Source organism: Meriones unguiculatus, chromosome 17 (assembly GCF_030254825.1).
Source record: "Meriones unguiculatus strain TT.TT164.6M chromosome 17, Bangor_MerUng_6.1, whole genome shotgun sequence".
In the NCBI taxonomy this organism is placed as follows: domain Eukaryota; kingdom Metazoa; phylum Chordata; class Mammalia; order Rodentia; family Muridae; genus Meriones; species Meriones unguiculatus.
In genome coordinates this window covers 35,449,163-35,468,685 of record NC_083364.1, presented here as the reverse complement: position 1 = coordinate 35,468,685, position 19,523 = coordinate 35,449,163, and the positions used below count along the sequence as shown (strand labels likewise).

General features: G+C 35.6%; 1 protein-coding gene across 22 annotated transcripts in view; it reads right to left on the bottom strand.

Moving 5' to 3' along the window:
• Dlg1 (discs large MAGUK scaffold protein 1) overlaps positions 1-19,523 on the bottom strand; it is a 181,639-nt gene that overhangs the window by 69,759 nt on the left and 92,357 nt on the right. For all 22 annotated transcript variants that reach the window (XM_021645131.2, XM_060370191.1, XM_021645132.2 and 19 more), the window contains 4 exons: positions 14,143-14,196; positions 4,405-4,455; positions 1,977-2,101; positions 401-570 (listed from right to left, as the gene is read on the bottom strand). In XM_021645131.2, the coding sequence (XP_021500806.1) occupies positions 401-570; positions 1,977-2,101; positions 4,405-4,455; positions 14,143-14,196 (400 nt within the window). The remainder of the gene's footprint in view (positions 1-400; positions 571-1,976; positions 2,102-4,404; positions 4,456-14,142; positions 14,197-19,523) is intronic.

Genomic DNA, 19,523 nt, shown 5'->3' with positions numbered 1-19,523 from the left:
GTGGAGAGTAACAGAGGAAGACAACGACATCACCTTCTGGCCTACCCAAGGGCATGCATGGGTGTGTGCATATGGGCACACACACTAACTCTGCATATATACAACATCACATAGAGCTTATTCTTCAATTTATATACACATAGCAGTAAAATGCGGAAGAGTACATGGAAATTAATATATATTAAATGATATATAATTATATATAACATATAAAATGTGGCCACTTTGGTAGGGATGTAGCCACTCTAAAACTCTATTTGGGACAAAGAGCAGTAAAAATAACAGAAAAAAAAATCTATGAACCAATTGAAACTCTGTAGAAGACTAAAAGAATGATTATCTTAGAATATAAAGTATTTTGCTCATGTTTCTTAATGTCTTACTCTAATTTACAACGTACCTTTAGGACCTTTAATAAGCTTTATTTCCATTATTTTCTCTGATGCTGGTTTCCGCCTTTTCACATATAATCGCACAATAGATCCAGCTTCTTTCAATGCCTCAACTGCTTTGCTATGGGTTACATCACGAACATCGGCTTCATTTACTCTCAGTATACAGTCATTTACCCTGAGAAAACCATAAAATATCAAAATATTATATACCAGTGTTCTATTTTACCAATTTTTAATTTTTCTTTTTGATAAATAATTATTTATTCCAGAAAATATAAACTACACGTTATATTCCAATGTATAAATTTCCAAAAAGCCAGCAAAGAGAAAAAATAAAAATGAAAATAATTTAAAAATATTAGTATGTTTCTTATGTACAAAGATATTTGATACAATTAGCAAGCATCTGACACTAACCATAGGTACTTCCTAGTAGTTAATCTTTAAGACAACTTGTACCAGGTTATGTATTGAAGCTTAAAAAACCTTAATGTCAGTTAAGCTACGCAGAAGGTCAAAGGATAGTGTCAAAACTGAAATTAACTGACTTAGCCAAGACAAAATTTTTATTTTTTCAAATCTGAGGTGTAGAACAACAACAACAAACAAAAAACAAAGTCCAAAACAAAACAAATTACTTCTTGAAACTCATGTGAACTTAAAGATCAGCTCATTTAATTCAAAGTTCTCTATGTAACTAACATAATTTCTATTCTCAACATTTTGAACTTAGCTCTGGTCCTGGCTTTGATTGCATGGTGTTCTTTTAGGAAAACATGGCGGTCATTTCAAACTAGCAGAGAGGAGAACAAAACCCACTTATGATAATAAAACTGGTCCTGACAAGTTTCTATATCTAATTAAATTTTCATAGAGGAAAGAAATTCTATACTCAAAAGAGTACTCTGGGTGTATTCTTCAGTTAAACAGACATATTTTCACATAAGCTGCACCAACAAAAGGGCAGTAACACAAGATTAGGAGGTAAATGTTACATATGCATGAATGCTCAGATTCCTAACTGTTATGGCTAATTTCACTAATATAATTCTGCCATACCAGTGAGAAGTCCAGGTTAAGATATGAAGGGACCTTAATAAGATAAAATAATTTACTAGCTCAGAGGTTGGAAAATCCTTAGTCCCAAATGTCATTCTGTAACCATATATAAATATAACCTCAGACAACCAAAGAAACTGGAAAAATGCCAGTATGTATGTCCCAATGAAATAGCAGTATTAAAAACGACATTTTCCAAAACAGAACACTATATAAATCCCATGTAAGTTTATATAATTGTTTTCCAAAGCAGAAAGTAAAAGTTTTGTGACTTTATTTGTAAACACCAAGGACAACTCATGACATCTATAAAATCGGTTACAGACATTTAAGCTATCAAAAGGAATTACTCAAAGTATTATAACCTAAGATAAAACTGAATTCCTAAAAGACAGAAACAATACAAAGGGAAAATCATCCTAGAGTTGGTCATTTTGAGCTTCGACCCACGTTAGGTGATTATGCTGTTTCTTTGTGTTACTCCTTGTCTTTTGTCAACACCATAGCTACGCTAAGACATACCGTAGTCTTCCATCCTGGGCAGCCGCTCCTCCTGTGATAATTTTGGTGATGAAAATACTTGAGTCATCTCCAATGTGGGGGTTGTCTGTACCTCCTGCAATGCTGAAACCAAGTCCCGAATTTCCCTAAGGACAGAAGGAAAAACTCCAAGAAGTAAGAGCTAAGTGTTTAGGCTCTAAAACTATACTGAGACAGGAGCTATACTACAAAAAGGGTAAGAGAAAGATTCTAAATTCAATAGACATTTTTTCAGATAAGGAAAAGCTTCTTCAGAGGTATTATTGTTCAGTAGGTAAGGATGAAAAAATATACTGAGTTCTTCAGAAGCCTAGGTTGAAGTTCTTTCTTTAAAACAAGTGTGTGTAACCTGTCTGTGCTCTGTATACAAGTCTTCTATGGGTACAGGGCTTGCAAATTTTTTACCATTATGTTGATTATATTTTAATTTCTTAATAATCTCGTTTGAACCACCAAAGTCCAAATCACATTACTTTTTCTTTTGTCAATTTTGGTATTAGGAAACACTGCCTAATCTAGAATCGCAAGCATTTACATTTATGTTTTCTTTTACTATTTTTGTAGTTTTAGTTTAAAATTTCTTTTAAAATGCTCCTCATTCACATTTCTTCCCCAAGACACAAAGCATGTGATCTTTTTGCTTCATTAATTAGTTTAATTTGTGTTTGAGAAAGGTCTTCCTAAGCAGCCTAGACTAACCTCAACCCAATACAATCCTGGCCTTGGCCTCCTGGGCCTGGAATACAAAAGCCATGAGACCTGGCTATTACCTTCATTTCTGAGCAGGACTGCTGTCATTTCACTTTTTTAAAAAGGGGTGAGGGTGGTGCTTTTCTTCTGACCACTTTGCCAGCTGCTTATTTAAAAATGACCAAACTAGAGCTGATAAGTGAAAGCAGATTTGATCTCTGAGATGTTTACCCGATTACCAAATGGCATTTTTTAGTACTGAAGCCCAATTTGAGAATCTTTATGTTGGTAAGAAGTACTTTTCTGATTGCAAGCAGACTTTGACAGCTGCCACTTTACTTTTCTACTTATTTTACAAATAGGAAAACTGAACTTCTGAGTAATATTTGCACATAAAAGAGCTTTTACTGCTATTAAAAATCTATAAAGGGAAATGATATTTCTTTGACTTAGGAAAAGGTACTTAGAAATGTTTATTTTCTGCCTGTAGCAACTCAAATTAGTGGGTATATCTGACCAATTACTATTCATAATTAGTAAACATCCAATTTTCCACTATTTGTCCTAAAATACTAATAATTATTTTTTTCAGATTAAATTCTATGAAGAATAAGTAAGATATGAACATAACAAAAAGACTGTGAAAAGCTGCCAAGAAATTCAGTATTCAAATTTTTCAAGTAGTAAAAAATACATAGTCAGAAAACTAAATATATGAAACTTAAAAGGCACTGGGAGAGGATTAAAACAAGTAAGTCAAACAGCAAGAGATGTCATAAATTGCCCCATGAAAACACATTAACCCTGAGCTTACTTGAATGTTACTGAGCCACCCGCCTAACTTGAGTGGGGGCCTGAAATTAAGTAGTAGACAATGAAGATCTACTACACATGCAAAAGACTCTTGCAGCTTTATTTATTTTCCTTGGCATCCATTATGGCTTCAAAGACAACAAAATATAATAATTAAGATTTAGTTTTTAATTTGTAGATAGTCTGGTACTCAGAAAAACTATGGTGTAGAACTTTTAATTTTTGGAAGAAACTGCCAGACAAGGACAATGTTTCTAAAATACAGTATGAACTGACTGCACACGTGCAACCCTCACTCTAACCTCTATAAATGTATGTCAGTAGGTAGGTGTATTTGAGACAGTCTCATGTAGCACAATCTGCCTTGAATTCACCACTGAACTCCTGACCCTCCTGCCACCACCTCCTAAGCGCTGTGAATACAAGTGTACCACTGTCTTGATAGGATGCTACTTTCTTAGAAAAAAATTAAAGAAAACTTTGACAAACTAATAATTTAGAGCACCCTAAACAGATAAGTATATGAAGTGTAGTTTCCTGTATGGTAATCTGGGAAAAAAACCTCATAAAAACTAAGGAATAAGAAATACAGGTTTCAGGTAATAATAATAATGCAACACTGGCCCACTGGTTGAAACAAATGCACTATAAGAAAAGCAGATGTTAACAATAGAGAAGAGTTCAAAGTAACTGGAATTCTCTGCATTACCCTTATGCTTTTCTGTAAATCTACAAAAGTTCAAAAAATATAAAAAAAAATTCTGAAAATAACACAGTTAATTTTATGATCTGTGAACTTATAAAAACAAAACATTTTTCTGGTTTTGAAAGACATTTTCCCCTTGGATTCTATGATTGAACAATATATTTACAAGTTCAAACAACAGATTAAGATAATAGTTTTTACCCTTTCAAGTGTGATTTCTTCATATTCATAATCTGCATCAGTGCCATTAACCTACAGGAGAAAAAAAGAAGTAGTTTAGAAATTCAAAATGAAAAATCTGAAATGTCAAGATAATTCTACAAGATTAATGAAAACCTGCTAAACACACAGTGATTGAAAAAGAAAAACCATCTCCCTTTCAGTAACTTTAGGAAACAGAAGGAATGGAAGAGTGTAAATGTGACTATGCTATAGTGTTACTACCATGACCTTCAAATATACTAGGGGTGCATTTAGCTTTTACTATTTTCTTTTTAGCTTTTACTATTTTTGAACACTGATTTTTTAAGATTTATTTTGTGTGTATAAATGTCTTGCCGTACACATCTATGCACCATATGCATGTAATTGTCCAAGGAGGCCAGAAGAGTCAGTGCAATGGATCCCAGTGGTTGTGAGCTGCTGCTGCTGTGTGTGTTGGGAATTGAACCTAGGTCCTATGCAAGAGCAGACAGCTCTCCTAACTGCTAACCAATGCCCTACAGCCCCAACTTCCTTGTCTTGATCCACATAGCCAATTAGCTGTCAGCTCTTCCTAATTTAAATATCTTAACTATCACTTCTTCATTTTCATTGTTTTTATTTTGATTTAGGCCTTGTCTAAACTTCTTCTGGAATACTGCAAATGAATGTCATCTAATCAATTAAACTGCTTGAAACATTTTGTTTTAATCAGACTAACCTTTTAAAAGTCCAGGCTGTTAAAAGAACACAGTTCTTTCAAAACTTTCAGAAATTCTCCTTGCCTAAAACTGAAATCTGTGGCTTTCTAACCAAGACTCTACATGAGTTCACCCCATCTACCACTTGCTCCAATCCGAGACACATCAAAGACATTCTCCTGCTCCTTTCAGTTTATTCTCTTTAGAAGCATTCCCATCCTGAATGTCCTTGAAACCTGGGTTTGAATCCTTGCATTACAATTTTTTAGTAACAGGGGCCAGGCAATATACTCAATGCAGGTCAAAAGAGGCTGTGAGAGTTTACCCTGAAGATGACTCCTATCTCCCACCGCTCGTAGTATCACTCACTAATCTAACATCAAGGGGCCTTTGAATCTCTTTTCCTTCCTCTTGGATCCAGGTAAGTCCTATGACTACCTTTAGCAAAGCTGAAGGTGCTGGGTGGTTCTGAGCCTGAGTCTTATGATGCCTTGTAGTGTCTAGCTTTGCTCTACAGTGCATTTCTTACAACTTAGCAGACACAATTTGAGAAAACTCAAACTGCTGATGAGCAGAGCCAAATAAACGAAAACCAATATACTTGTCCCGAGTCTTAGCTTCATTCTTAACCAAGTAGCCAAAACCAACTGCCATTCAAGCTCCTGAGGCAATTTTAGACTCTCTAGCTTTTACCAGTAACCCACCCCAAACTGTCATCTAGACCCAGAGAGTTAACCTGTGAGATTATGAGAAATAACAAATTACTATTTCTTTTCATCGATACCAGCTTTTAGTGTGGTTTATTAAACAATGAAAGACAACAAAACAAAGCAACAACAACAAAAAACCTAAAACTCTAATCTTCTTCATTCTCTTCACTATATGTAAGTGACCAGTAAGCAAGTGTCCAGGTTTGTCCAGAGAGGAGCTCATCCTTTTCCTGAGGGCATTTTAAATGCACATCTACTTGGAGATATGAGGAACAGCAAGAGACCTACAATCATATGTAAAAATTTTATGGTCCTCTTCATATTCTCCAGACTCATCTGTATATTTGGCATAGCACCACTCATAGCCGGAAGAGAAGGTAAGAAAGAAGAGAGAGAAGGGATGAAATGGAGAAAACTTTTTGCGTATGTTGTAGAGGGCTGGATTTGGACATAAATGATTCATCTACACAAGCTCTTCAATGGCTACTGGTCACATGCTGTCTATATTCAAATTCAAATTTAAATTGATTAAAACTCAGTTATTGTGGTAGCTAATATTTGTTATGACTTTGCTGTATTTCCCTTACATCCTAAGAGAATACCATCGATCACAATGAGTGGAATATTTTATATGCTTTGAATTCAGATATAGTCTTCTTACTTAAACTCTTTTCAGATGAGTGAATGCTAGGCATTTCATATTTTTGTCATTATAATTTATAGATCCTTACTTTCAAGTGGTTATTGTTTATATCCTGGAATAACATTTATCAGTAGTAAATTTCAAAGTTATATGCTTTTTGATACTGCCATAAAGAAACACAAAAAACTTAGCGCATCTACTTATTCCTGCACTGACACGAATTTAAGTTTTCTAATTAAAAAAGCACTAATAGAATCAAACAAGCCACATCTGATTATGTTGAAAGTGTATGGCTTGGCTGACGGTAACAAAGATGCTTAATTTATTAATGCCCTATAGTTTCGGTTCAATTTATTAATACCTTTCCCAGTGAGTAATATACTGACGTTCAAGATTTTATGCATCAATATTCATGGCTCACATTGCATAATCTCAGTAAATCACCACAAGCCAAAAATCTAAAATTAAAATGTACAGAAAAGCAAAAGTGCTTCCTAATGAAAAATTAATGTAACTAAATAAAAATAAGCCCTAAAGAGTTTGTTTAAAATTTTCCTTAAATAATGACACTTAGGTGATTTAAAAATACTTGTAACTATCAACTATATTTCATATGGAAGAAGTAAAGATTTATTATGTAAGAAACTCATCAAATCTCAATCAAACAATTCTTTTTTCTAACATTTGGTCTTTAGAATGTTTTGAGAGAAAATAATGCCAAATTCACTTTTTACTTCTTTAATGAAACCTGTAGAAATCTACATCTTTTGGTCCCTAATTTTGCCTTTCATTACTATTTCATCTTTACATTTTTACACTTATTGTTTGTGTGTGTGGGTATTGTGGAGATCAGAGGACAGCTTGTGGGGAGTTGTTTTCTCCTTCTACCATGCAGTAATGGGGAATAAAACTCAGGTCTTTATGCTTGGAGACAAGGACCTTTACCTACAAGCTATCTCAGCAGCATAATTTTTCCTTTATAAGGACAGAAGATGGATGAATGAAAAGATAATCAAGTTCAATGACAGTGAGGTTTTGTCAATTTGTACTTAAAATTGAGTATAATATATCATATGAAAAACTGGAAGTTTACCTCAGAAAAGAATAAACAATGATGTTTGGCCTTGGTACTTCTTTTAAATATGGCAGTGAAAGTTCAAATCAGGGAAATAAGAGGCATCCAGGCAAAGAACAAGTTAAACTATGTCTGCAGATAATAGAATCTATATAAAGTCCAAAGATATCTATACAAAAAATTGGAATAATGGGCTCAGCAAAGCTATAGGATAAAATATCATTATTTAAAAGTTTATGACATTTTTATTTACCACCAGTAAGAAGCATACAATCTATATATTGAAAATTATGAAATCCCTTTGAAAGAAGTTGAAATAAGCTTACATATTTTATAAACAATTGAGATTTTTAAAAAATGGGAGGCAAAACCATTTAAAGAACACTCTTCAGCAAATGATGACAGGCAAACTGTATAATTATAAAAAAAGAATGAAGGTTGAGCCATACCCACACCCTATGAAAATGAAGCCAAAATGAATTAATACATAAAGTTAAGAAGTAAAACTACAAAAATAGTAGAAGAAAACATAATTGTAAATGCTTGTGATTCTGTGTGAGACAATGTTTTCTAATACTAAAACTAACAAAAGAAAAATAGTGTGATTTGGACTTTGGTGTTTCAAAGGAGATTATTAATTTGAGGAGAAAAAAAAACCCCTATAAGCCCAATTCTAACAGAGGACTTGTATACAGAGCACTTTAAAGGTATTAAAGAATTACTTAACTAAAGGAGGCAAAGGATCTAAAGAAACACCTTTTCAAAGATGTATAGATGCCAGTAAATACATAAAATATGTTTACCCTCATCAGTCATTATGGAAATGTAAACTAAAGCCACAGTAAGGTATGATATCTAGAAGAATACTGCAACAACAGCTTTGGAAGGAATAATAAGATTACTGGTGGTGTGGAGAAACTGGAAACCCCATATAGTACTGGTAGGAAATAGAAAATGATACAGCTATTTTGAAAACTACTTTGTCAGTTCCTTAAAACATAGATATATTTATCAAATAGCCTAGCAACTCCACTGAGTATGAAATGAAACTATATGGACACTCAGAACTTGTAATGATAATCACATTCGTTTTATTTATAACAGCCAAAGTAGATACAACCCAAATGTTTCTCTGCTTTGAGCAGCTACACAATGGAGTATGTCCGTATAAAGAGAATATTATTTGGCAGGAAAAAAAAAAAAAAGAGTAAATTAGTAGGTGTGGGGTCCACTTAGTATAGAGTGCTAGTCTGATATGCTCAAGCGCCTGGGTTAAATTTCCAGCACTGGGAGGTGGGGTGGGAAATGGAAGACCAAAATAACAGCAACAAAACCAAAACCACAAAACCGATGCTTACTACAACATGGATAAACTTTGAAAGTGAAAAGAGCCAGACTCCCCGACCCCCCTCCCACCAACAGGCACAAGTGGCACAATTTTATATGAAAAATTCAAAATACACAAAACCTATAGTGACTTAAAGAGTCTGGGCATTAAGGAAGAGTGGGAAGTGACTATTTAGGATACAGGGCTTTTTCTAGAAGGATGAAAATGTTTTCTAATTAGATAGTGGTGACAACAGCACAATGCTCTGAGTAAATGAGGAACTATAGAACCATGTCTTTGAAAAGGGTGGCTATTGTGGCATGTGAGCATAACACGGGGGAAGATATGGGAAGGTGGGGCTCTTCTCTGTATCACAGGCTGTCTTCAAACCTGCCTTCTCCTATGTCCACTGTACATTAAAACAGGTAAGGTGAAAAAGTAAAAAAGTGCAAATTACGATGAGTTAATGTACTCCGAATGGCATGTTAAAGATGACCATAAGCTTAGTAGCACTGTGCTGTTGAGAACATGGGCAAACACACATTGCTCAGCCTGACCTACAAAGCTAGTCCCACGACAGCCAGGGCTGTTACACAGGGAAACCCATCTCAAAAAGGCGAAAACCAAAACCAAAAACCAAACCAAATTCCCAACCAAAACAAACACCACTCCAAAAATAAAAATAAAAATAAATCAGTGTATTTTTGTTGAAATATACACAGGCAAAACTTTCTGAAGTGCAGCTTGGCAATAATGATCAAATTATAAACATTTTAAGCAATTTTATTTACTTTTCATAAAAATTAGAGACAGGTTCTCATATAGCCTAGGTGGCCGTCAAACTTGCTGTAGAAGTGAGCCTGGCCTTGACTTGACCCTCCTGCTTTTACCTGGTAAGGCTGTGATTATGGGTGGGCCAGTGTGTATACATGTGGCTGGCAGCTGCACTTCAGTAGGTTTTGATTACGTACTTGTACATACACAAATACCTCTGAATGATCACTAGCACACTGATGGTTCACAGTCACTGTCAGTTTAACTAGATCTGAGGCACCTAGGAAACATACCTCAGGGCATGTACATAAAAATGATTTCCTGAGAGATGTAAGTGAGGAAGACCCACCCTGACGGTGGGTGGCACCACCTGAGGACTGGGGTCCTGACTGTGTAAGGGAACAGAGAAGGTTAGCTGAGCACCAGTCTCTCTGCCTTCTGACTGTGGATACAGGTTGACCCAACCATCTTATACCACTACCATGTCCTTTTAAACTATGAGCCAAAATAAACCAAGTCACTTTCAGTCACTTATTTCATGGTCATTTACAGTAACTGCATTTAGATGTGCTTGGATGATGTGTCCCAGAAGTCTGAAGCACTGCACTTAGATATGCTTGCAAGCATCTTTACTGAAGTATATCTATAAGCTTATTGGCACTTTATGCTTTAAGTAATTGGAAACAAAGACTAGGAACAGGAATTGAAGAAGGAGCATTTGAGGGTGTGGTAACTTCAGTCAGAAGAAACGTTTTCTTGAACAGAATGTTTCAATCTCTTTCCTCTCTTTCCTCCTCCTAGCACACTTTCTGGGAACTGCACATATTTTTTTTTCTTATTTTTAATTTAGTTATTTAGCTAATATTAAGTGATCAGGATTAACAATGGAATAATTGATTTTTAAAAACACTTGGAATATCTAAAACCTCATAACTAAACTCCTTGAATCTCCTAATCCCTAACTTAAAACAATTTTGTCTACATAAAAAATATGATAAACAGAACAATTTACTACTTAATATTTATTTGAAGGTAAGGGGGAGTTGAGACAAGATCTCACGATGTAACTAGCTGTCCTAGAACATACTGTATAGAGAACCAGGCTAGCCTGTAGCCTTGAACTCACAGAGATCCACCTGCTCTCTTGGATTAAATGCATGTGCCATCATACCTAGCCACTACCTAACATTTTATACATAATTTTATACACGATTCAGTAAAAGCAGGATGACTCATTCCCCTAGTAAATCTTGACTGGGGAACTGGAATTTGCCTTACTTAGTTAAGATGGAAAAGCTAATACATTAGTCCAAAGCTGAAATTTCCAAAACTTGGGAGCAAGGCTAAGTCTTAGCTGGCTTCTGAGACCTTAGATTTGGAAAGCTTTACAACTATTCCATAAGTGTTAGGTTGGTTACTTACTATGACTAAAGATAACACATTTTACACACACACACACACACACACACACACACACACACACATACCGAAAACAAAACCTGCTTTCCTTTTTGAAGTCTAGAGATTTAAGCGAAGTTGGCCTATCTGGCCAACTGAAAGCAAAACAAACCTTGGGCACTAAGTCCTCCTGGGCTTCCATGACCAGGAACACTGTATATATGTTGTTGCATTTTCCTTGAAGGTGGAAAGGAGTGTTCTGTGTAACCCCCTCAAGGCAGGAAACAAACCTAAGAAAGTTTAAACATGAACTTTTCTAAATACATAGCCTTATAATCTGACTGTAGACTCTCACATACTATGTAGTTAAGGTGATTATGTGGTGCCTCCAAAGGTTCACAAATGTGAATGCTTTGATCCCAGTTGATGGAATTGTTTAAGGATTAAAGGTGTGGCCTTGTTGGAGGGGGTATGTCACTGGGAGTGTTTTTTTTTTTGGGGGGGGGGTTCAAAAGCTAGGTCATTCCCAGCTAACTATCTTTCTCTGTTCCTTGTGATTCTTGTCTTAATACAAAGGCTCTCAGCTACTGCTCCAGTGCACTGCCTGCCTGCCACCAAGCTCCCAATCACAATGGTCATGGACTAACTTTTTGTGAAACAAGTGCCCAATCAACTCTTTCTTCTATAAGTTGCCTTGGTCATAGTGGTTTTTTTTTTTTTTTTACAGCAATAGAAAAGTAATTAAGACAGATGGATTGCTTTTTTTTTGTAGGAACATTCATGTGTATGCAGATACTCATGTTGGCATGAGTTTGTGAAGGCCAGAGGACAATGCTGGTCTTCAGATGCTGGCTGCCTGGATTTCTGAAATAAGGTCTTTTGCTGGTCAAGGAATTCACCAAGTTAGCCCCTGGAACCCACCTATCTCTGCCTCTCCAGTGTTGGGATTACAAGCACAGGACACTAGACCTGGCTTTGTTGTTTTGAAACAGGATCTAGAACTGGTTTAGAACTCTCCACACAGACCACGCTGGCCTCAAACTCAGAGATCTGCCTGCTTCTGCCTTTCCAGCGCTGGGATAAAATGCATGTCCTACCATGCCCAACTCACCTGGCTTTATTTCACCAGTGTTTTAGGAAACAGATCCAGGTTCCTAAGTACTTTACTGATTGAATCATCTCCCCATCCTTGTTTTTGAAACAGCGTCTCCTTGTAGCTCAGGCTGGCCTCAATTTCACAATCTTCTCACCTCAGCCTCAAGTGCGAAAATTACAGATGTAGGCTACCACATCTAGCAGCTACTAACAGCCTGTCTTAATAATGAATAAATTACATTTTATCTTGAATCTTTCTATCAAATCTCAAGTCACGGGGATTTTCTAGAAGAACCTCAATATATCTTGCTTGGCATGAAAAATATTTTCAACAGTATACCATTAAAAGTTGAAATTACATAGATTTTTAGATTGTTGCTTGATACTTTAAAGTTCAGTGTGCTAATACTTCCTCCAAAATATGCATTCATTTTCTTTATGACACTGTAATTTTCTGTTAGATTTCATAACCTATTAGCTAAAGAGTTTAAAATTAAAATATGCAATCATTGATTCTATTCCTAAACAAAACATACTTCAAGAAAAATAACTAGAGAAAGTGTGCCAAGCCTATATCAACAAAAGCACAAAATTCTGAGCTAGTAAGATGGCTCAGTAGGTAAAGAAACTTGCTGCCAAGGCTGATGGCCTGTGTTTGACTGTCTAATCTGTTACAGCAGAAGGGTTAAATTGACTCTTGCAATCCTGCAAATTGTCTTCTGGCTTCCATGCAGCATCCCTCTCCCCATTCTCTACACTAAACATACAAATGTGAGAAACAGTCTCTACAAAGTTCTTTTCAAGTGTTCACTATCAGCGTGAGGGGTAACACTGAGTGAGTAAGGACTCTGAAAGAGTGAAGAACAGCTCTATTTAGTGGTTTGGCATGACGTTTCTTTCAAAGCCCCCCAAATATGCCACATACCGATATTTATGCAAATACAGAATAAAACGCTTATTGTATAGAATGAAAATTAACTATGGATTTTTAAAAACATGGGTAAAAGGATTTACTAAGACTATAAAAATGATACACCATTAAAAAAAATGAGTCCAACCTTTTGAGCACATAGAGAGCACCATTTCTACTTAATGTACAGGCACCAAGCTCATGGCCTGCAAAGGCATTTCTCTTTCAAATGAAAATCTGGCTACTGATCTTAAAAGGAGAGTATTTTCTTAAGAAAGTAAATTTAGAAAAAACAAACAACTTAGAATTGGAGTAAAAACTAATGATTTCTTCATATGAACATACACAAACCAGCTCGCTAAAAAATTAATGGTGCAATTAAAATTCTAAAATGACTGTGACTATATAAGCATTATGTAAGCTACTACACAAAATTACTATGAATTGGGCTTAGAGAGATGGCTCAGCAGTTAAGATCACTGGCTGATCTTCCCAAAGACCTAGGTTCAATTCACAGCACCAACATACTGTTTCACAACTACCTTTAACTCCAGTTCCAAGTGGGATCTTACATCCTCTTCTGGCCTCTGCAGGTCACACATGGTGCATAGATGTGCAGCCAGCCAAGCACTCATACACATGAAATAAAAATAAATAAAACCTATCCTCTACATTACTGAGTATGTAAAACCATTTAGTAAAAGTTAATCATAAACTCAAAAATAAAACATAAATTTCTATTTTACCATTTCTGCTTTGTATAAGTTCTTAAACAAGATAGGACTGTTTCATTTACTATAGCAACTCAATCAAAACATAGCATGATTCCATTTACTACCAATTATAGATATATACTGCTAGAAACAAAAATGTTTTGAGACAGGGTCTCAAATAGCCCAGGCTAATCTTACACTACTGATCATTCTGCCCCTGCTTTCTGAAAGCCAGAATTACAAGTGTATACCATCATGATGAGGTTTGCAGTGGTAGAAAGTCTTAAGTAAAATTTACTATAGAAAATAATTCTGTGGTCTTTGTGACTACATCAAACTGAACAATAAAAAAAGGCAGAATCAGTTCAATCTGGTGATAAAATAGAACTTACGTAAGTTGTTGTCTCCAAGCTGTCTGTGTTGACCAGCACTGGAGGAGGATTTGCCTGTGAAGAAAGAATTGTAAGATGTTAGTATAACAAGGAAACCAACAAGCCACGTTATCATATTCCAAATATTAACAGCTTTACAAAGAATTGCTGTTAATTGATCTTGTATTGTGCTGTAGCCCAATCTGGGCTTAACCTTGTGATCCTTGTGACTGCAGCCTCCCACGTGCTGTATTTCATTGGCTAGTTCATTGCTGCATTCAGGTGAGATTTATCAAACAACACTGCCTAGTGAAGGGAAATAAGGTGTACGTAGCTGTAACTAGGTTTTCTGCAAAATAAGATGTTATTCTGTTTTCCTTTTTCCATTTTCACGTTTAAGTGTATATGTACATATTTGCATATGTGTGACACATGCATACTCACACTCATGCACACATTGTGTGTGCGTCTGTGTGTGAACATGTGAATGAAGGTCTAGAGTTAATGTCTGGAACCATCCTCAACTGCTGGTCCATTGATTCTTTGAGGTAAGGTTCTCTCTCATTAAAACCAAGCCTCACTGATGTGGCTTGTCTAGCTACCTAGCTTACTCTAGGGATCCTTCTCCCTCCATTTCTGCATCCTACATACAGGACTAGAATTCCAGGCGGGATGCAAAACCCACAATGATTGTGATGGGCTCTGGCGATCTGCGCTCTGGTCCTCACTCTTGCATGGCAAGTACTTTAACCATCTCTCCAGCCCCTGATTTTATTTCTACTGAAACAGACACAACTTTTAAGATTCGAAAAGAAGCCCACTATAGTCTTCTCTAAAACTAACATACTTAAATAAAACAAAACAAAACTACTTTGCTGTAGAAACTTAGGTATTTTATTTCTAAGGATCCCATAAAGCTTCCAATAATTTTATCAACCTAGAAAAAAATTTCCACCAACAATGAATTATTTGAATGTTCGAAAAGACAATCTCCTCAAACAAACATAAAGCTATCTATCTGCCACACAGAGAAATCAATCACAAATTTTAGAGAAAATTAGAATGTTTCTCCATGTAAAGAGCCTCTTATTTTGGGCTGAAATTCCTGCTCTTTTGACGAATCACATAATAACTTGTTACAACATGAGCCTCTATATAAGTTTGAAAGAAAAAATATCTGGTTTCCTGTTAAAGTTCTTTTAACATGGATAATACTAAGGAATAAAATTAACTATCAAATAAACAACATACCAGAAATGATAAATTCTTCTCAACATTATTTTTCAAAATACTTGTGTTTTTTTTTTGGGGGGGAAGGATGCAAAATTCAAACATTTTAATTTAATATGAAAGGTGATTATCCTTTCAATAAACTTTCAGAAAGAGAGAGAGAGAGAGACAGACAGACAGACAGACAGACAGAGAGAATTAGGTGAATTTCTGAGTTCAAAGACGGCTGTTCTACAGAGTGAGTCCAGGACAGCCAAGGTGACACAGAGAAACCCTGTTTTACATAAATTATTATTTTTTTAAAACACCAAAAGAAAAAGAACCCAACAACAACAAAACCCAATTATACAGCATAGTTGTATGAAAGCACATTTTACACAAAACAGTTCTCTTCAAAATGTGTAAACTGGCTTTTTATTTATGTATTCAAATTTAAGTTTTGTTGTTTTGAGGCAGAGTCTCACAGTAAAATCCAAGATCTGGAATTCTTAATGTAGATCAGGCTTGCCTCAAAGTCATAGCAATGTCCCTGTCTCAGCCTTCCAAATGTGAGGATTACAAGCATAAGCACCATGTCCAACTTTGTGTAGGGGACTTTAAAAAGTGAGTATTTGAACTAGTGGGGAGGCACCTGTTTGCAATCTTTCCACAAGGCCCAGGGGGAGAATCTCAAGTTCAAGAACAGCCTGAACTATAAACAGAATTCAAATGACAGACTACTGCTAGCCAACTGAATGATCATATGATAAAATGGGTAAATACAACACAGTTGCAACTTGGGTTACCTAGATAAAAGGAGCAGTTTAAAAGGAACTGGTAGTACTTTGTCATCTACAAAGACAACACGCACTACTGCAAGTTCAACCGTGTCTTAAGTGGTCTATCTTTGATGAGTTAGTGACACCAAACATAATGAATATTCCACCTGCAAACTACTACAAAGCAAAACTGAGACTTTACAGACAGTTGAAATGACTCATTTCTCAGTGGCATAATGAGATTATTCAGGCTGATTATTTTACCTTACTCATGATACAGTTTCACTATATTCTGCCTAAGCAATTTCAGGAGAAGAAAGAAAAGGCTATTTAAAGTTACAAAAAAAAATTATATTCTTCAACTAGTATGAAAAGAAAGCCATTTTGTTTTCTCTGCTTATCTGTATCAACCATGCAATGGCTGGATATTTATAGAACTGTAATTTCCATAACTTTTATTAATATGTTAAACATAATTATTACCATGTTAGCTGCCTGTTAACAACAATTATCATCACTGTAGTTTTATTCTAATAATTTATAACACTGATATATTACATAAAACAATACAATCTTATATTTACTTAAAAATTAAACAATGGAGAATAAGTTGTCTATAGATATAGCTAAAGTTAAAGAGTAACAATACCTTAAAGGTAAACCTCAAGAAACATGAAACTGGAGGGAAAAACCATGAAAGTTCACATTAAGGATTAATTATAATTTTAAACCAATCTAGCATATGGTTGATAAATCCATCATTACATTAAGAAACATTAGCAATTTGGAAAAAATGTCAATAACAGAGAGTGAGAGACCCTGGAACATTCAGCCCTAAAAATCAATGTCTCCATCAAATCCCTTCCCTTAGAGCTCAGAGAACCCCACAGAAGCAGAGGCAGAAAGAGTGTAAAAGCCAAAGGAAAGAGAGGACACCAAGAAAAAAGGCTCTCTAAATCAACACGGTCAAAGTTCATATGAACTCACAGAGACTGAGGCAGCATACACAGGGCCTGAAAGAGTTTGCACCAGGTCCACGGGGTATATATTAAGGCTTCTAGTTTATTGTTTTTATGGGATTCCAAAGTATGTGAATGAGTGGGTTTGATTCTTATGTCTTCTCTTGGGCTCTTTTCCTTCTGTTTTGTTTTATCCCATTCTAATGTGTTTTCGTTTTATCACATTATATTATTAAAAACACATAATTATAAAGAAAATATAGGTCATAAAAGATCATTTGAAATAAAAGCTTACAGACATGAAGCTCAAATGGAAAAATGGTCTGACTACCTCAAGTTTAAGCACCTAAAAAAAAAAAAAAGATAAAATAAAAGATGGTATCAATAGGTAGGAAAAGAAAACCTCTATCTTGAGCACAATTTGAGTTGACTTGGAAGATATATATACACAATGCAGACAGGTAAGTATCATAGCACCAAAGTTAAAGCTATGTACCACCAGCAAAGATAAAGGGCAGGCCGCTTCTCACAGAAGACAGAAAGTGTAGCTACAGAAAATAAGCTGGTTTTATACAGTTGTAGCAAACACCTAAAAGGACTTTTACTGGATTCTTCTGAGTGCTGCTGTTGTTTTCTTGTAAGCAAAGTTCATTCCATGTTACATTTTGTCCCATTAAGGTTTTCATGGTCTTATCTTGACCCGGGTAGGTCCTGCTTTCTGTTTTCTTTTTATTTAGGTGGGAAAAGAAAAACCCACTTCCTACACATCACTTCAAAAGATAATATTATGTCAAGACCTAGTCCAAGGTCTCCACCTCATAGTTATTCAGTAACATTGATTATCGTAAACCATAATGAATGCTCAACCTCTTCACCCAAGAGGACTGTGTGATACGAGGGGTTGAAAAAAACATTCCATTCAGGGCTCAGTGCTTCATGATCTCTCACTGTCTGCACATTGTCCAGTTGTGGGTCTCTGCGCTAAATCTCATCTACTGCAAGAAGAAACTTCTCTGATGAGGGTTAAACAATCAAAATATAATTAAAAAAAAAGTGTTTATTTGTGAATCAAGTGCCCGCAGAGGCCAGAGGATGGAGTTGGAGTTAAAGGAGGTTGTGAGCCTTCTGACCTCAGTGCCAGGAACCTGGGCCTTCTATAAATACCTGCTTTTAATGCTGGAACCAGTTCTCTAGCCCAAGTTACACATTCCTTAAAAGAATATGTTTCAAAACTTATCTAGGAACAAAGAGTTAACGCTCTATTAATTTTTTTTTTTTTACAATAAATGTGCTATACTTAATATCAAGGACAGCACTTACTTTAGAAAATGAGACAAAACCGCTGGCTTCTGAAATATACAGCATGGACTACCATCATCTGAGGACGTCAGCAGTGCTTATAAAACTTACTGTATATATAACTTTTAAAACTTATAAAACTTTTCTTGTATATGTAGCCTCAACGATTTTGTTTGTTTTGGGGGACAGAGTCTCTATGTAGTCCTGGCTGTTTTAGAGCTCACTCTGAAAGACCATGCCAGCTTTGAACTCATAAGAGATTCTCCTGCCTCTGCCTTCCCTGCCTTTTAAATGTATTCACCTGTTCTCTCTCTGTCCCGCCCTTCTTTTTTTCCTTCCTCTCTCCCTCTCCGCCCTCCAAGTTAGGCAGATAGTCTGAGGGGATTACATGCAAGGTGCTGTGCAGATACACCCAGTCTTTCTGGCTGGGAACTGGAATCAGGACTCAAAGCCTCGCCTCCTATATTAGCTATTCTCTTAAGCACTGAAAACTCCCTCAAGTGAGAGCCACTACTAGCTTGGTAATAGAGATTTGCTGACAGAGTTCATCACTGTAAAGTGAGCCATTCACTTACACGGCAGTAAGTGGTTGAAATGAATTCAAAACAGGTCAGACTGACTTATAAACTTTTTTTTTTAAACTCTAAGACTATGACTTTTTCAACAACTTACAGTAGAATGCTAAGTTAGGGACACTGAGTAAATAAGTAAGAGAAGTATTAAGAAAGAAGGACAGGCTCCTAATAACAGAACAGAGACCTGTACAAAATTTCAAGGGATTCTAGCAAACTATTTTAAGGTGAAATAGTGGAAGAATCAAGTAAAATGAGCTTTCAGATCTCCTTTTGAAAAATGTCGACTAGATTTATCTTTACCATGTTATAATAACTTTTTGATTGCTTACTGCTTGCTCTCCGTAATATGGAAAAATACGTATCTTAATTTACCTATTTAGTTCATGATGGTTTCATAATGGCTGAATTCTTAATGAGTTCCACAAAAGGTGAAGACTCTACATAAGTCATAATATTAGTATAAATCAGTGGTTACACTATTGAAGTCTCACCAAAATACTCATGATTTCTCCTTAGAATCTCATTTAGTATGGCTGCTCCGACTGATTTTTAACTTTTAGCAGAAGGGAAGCCCTAAATTG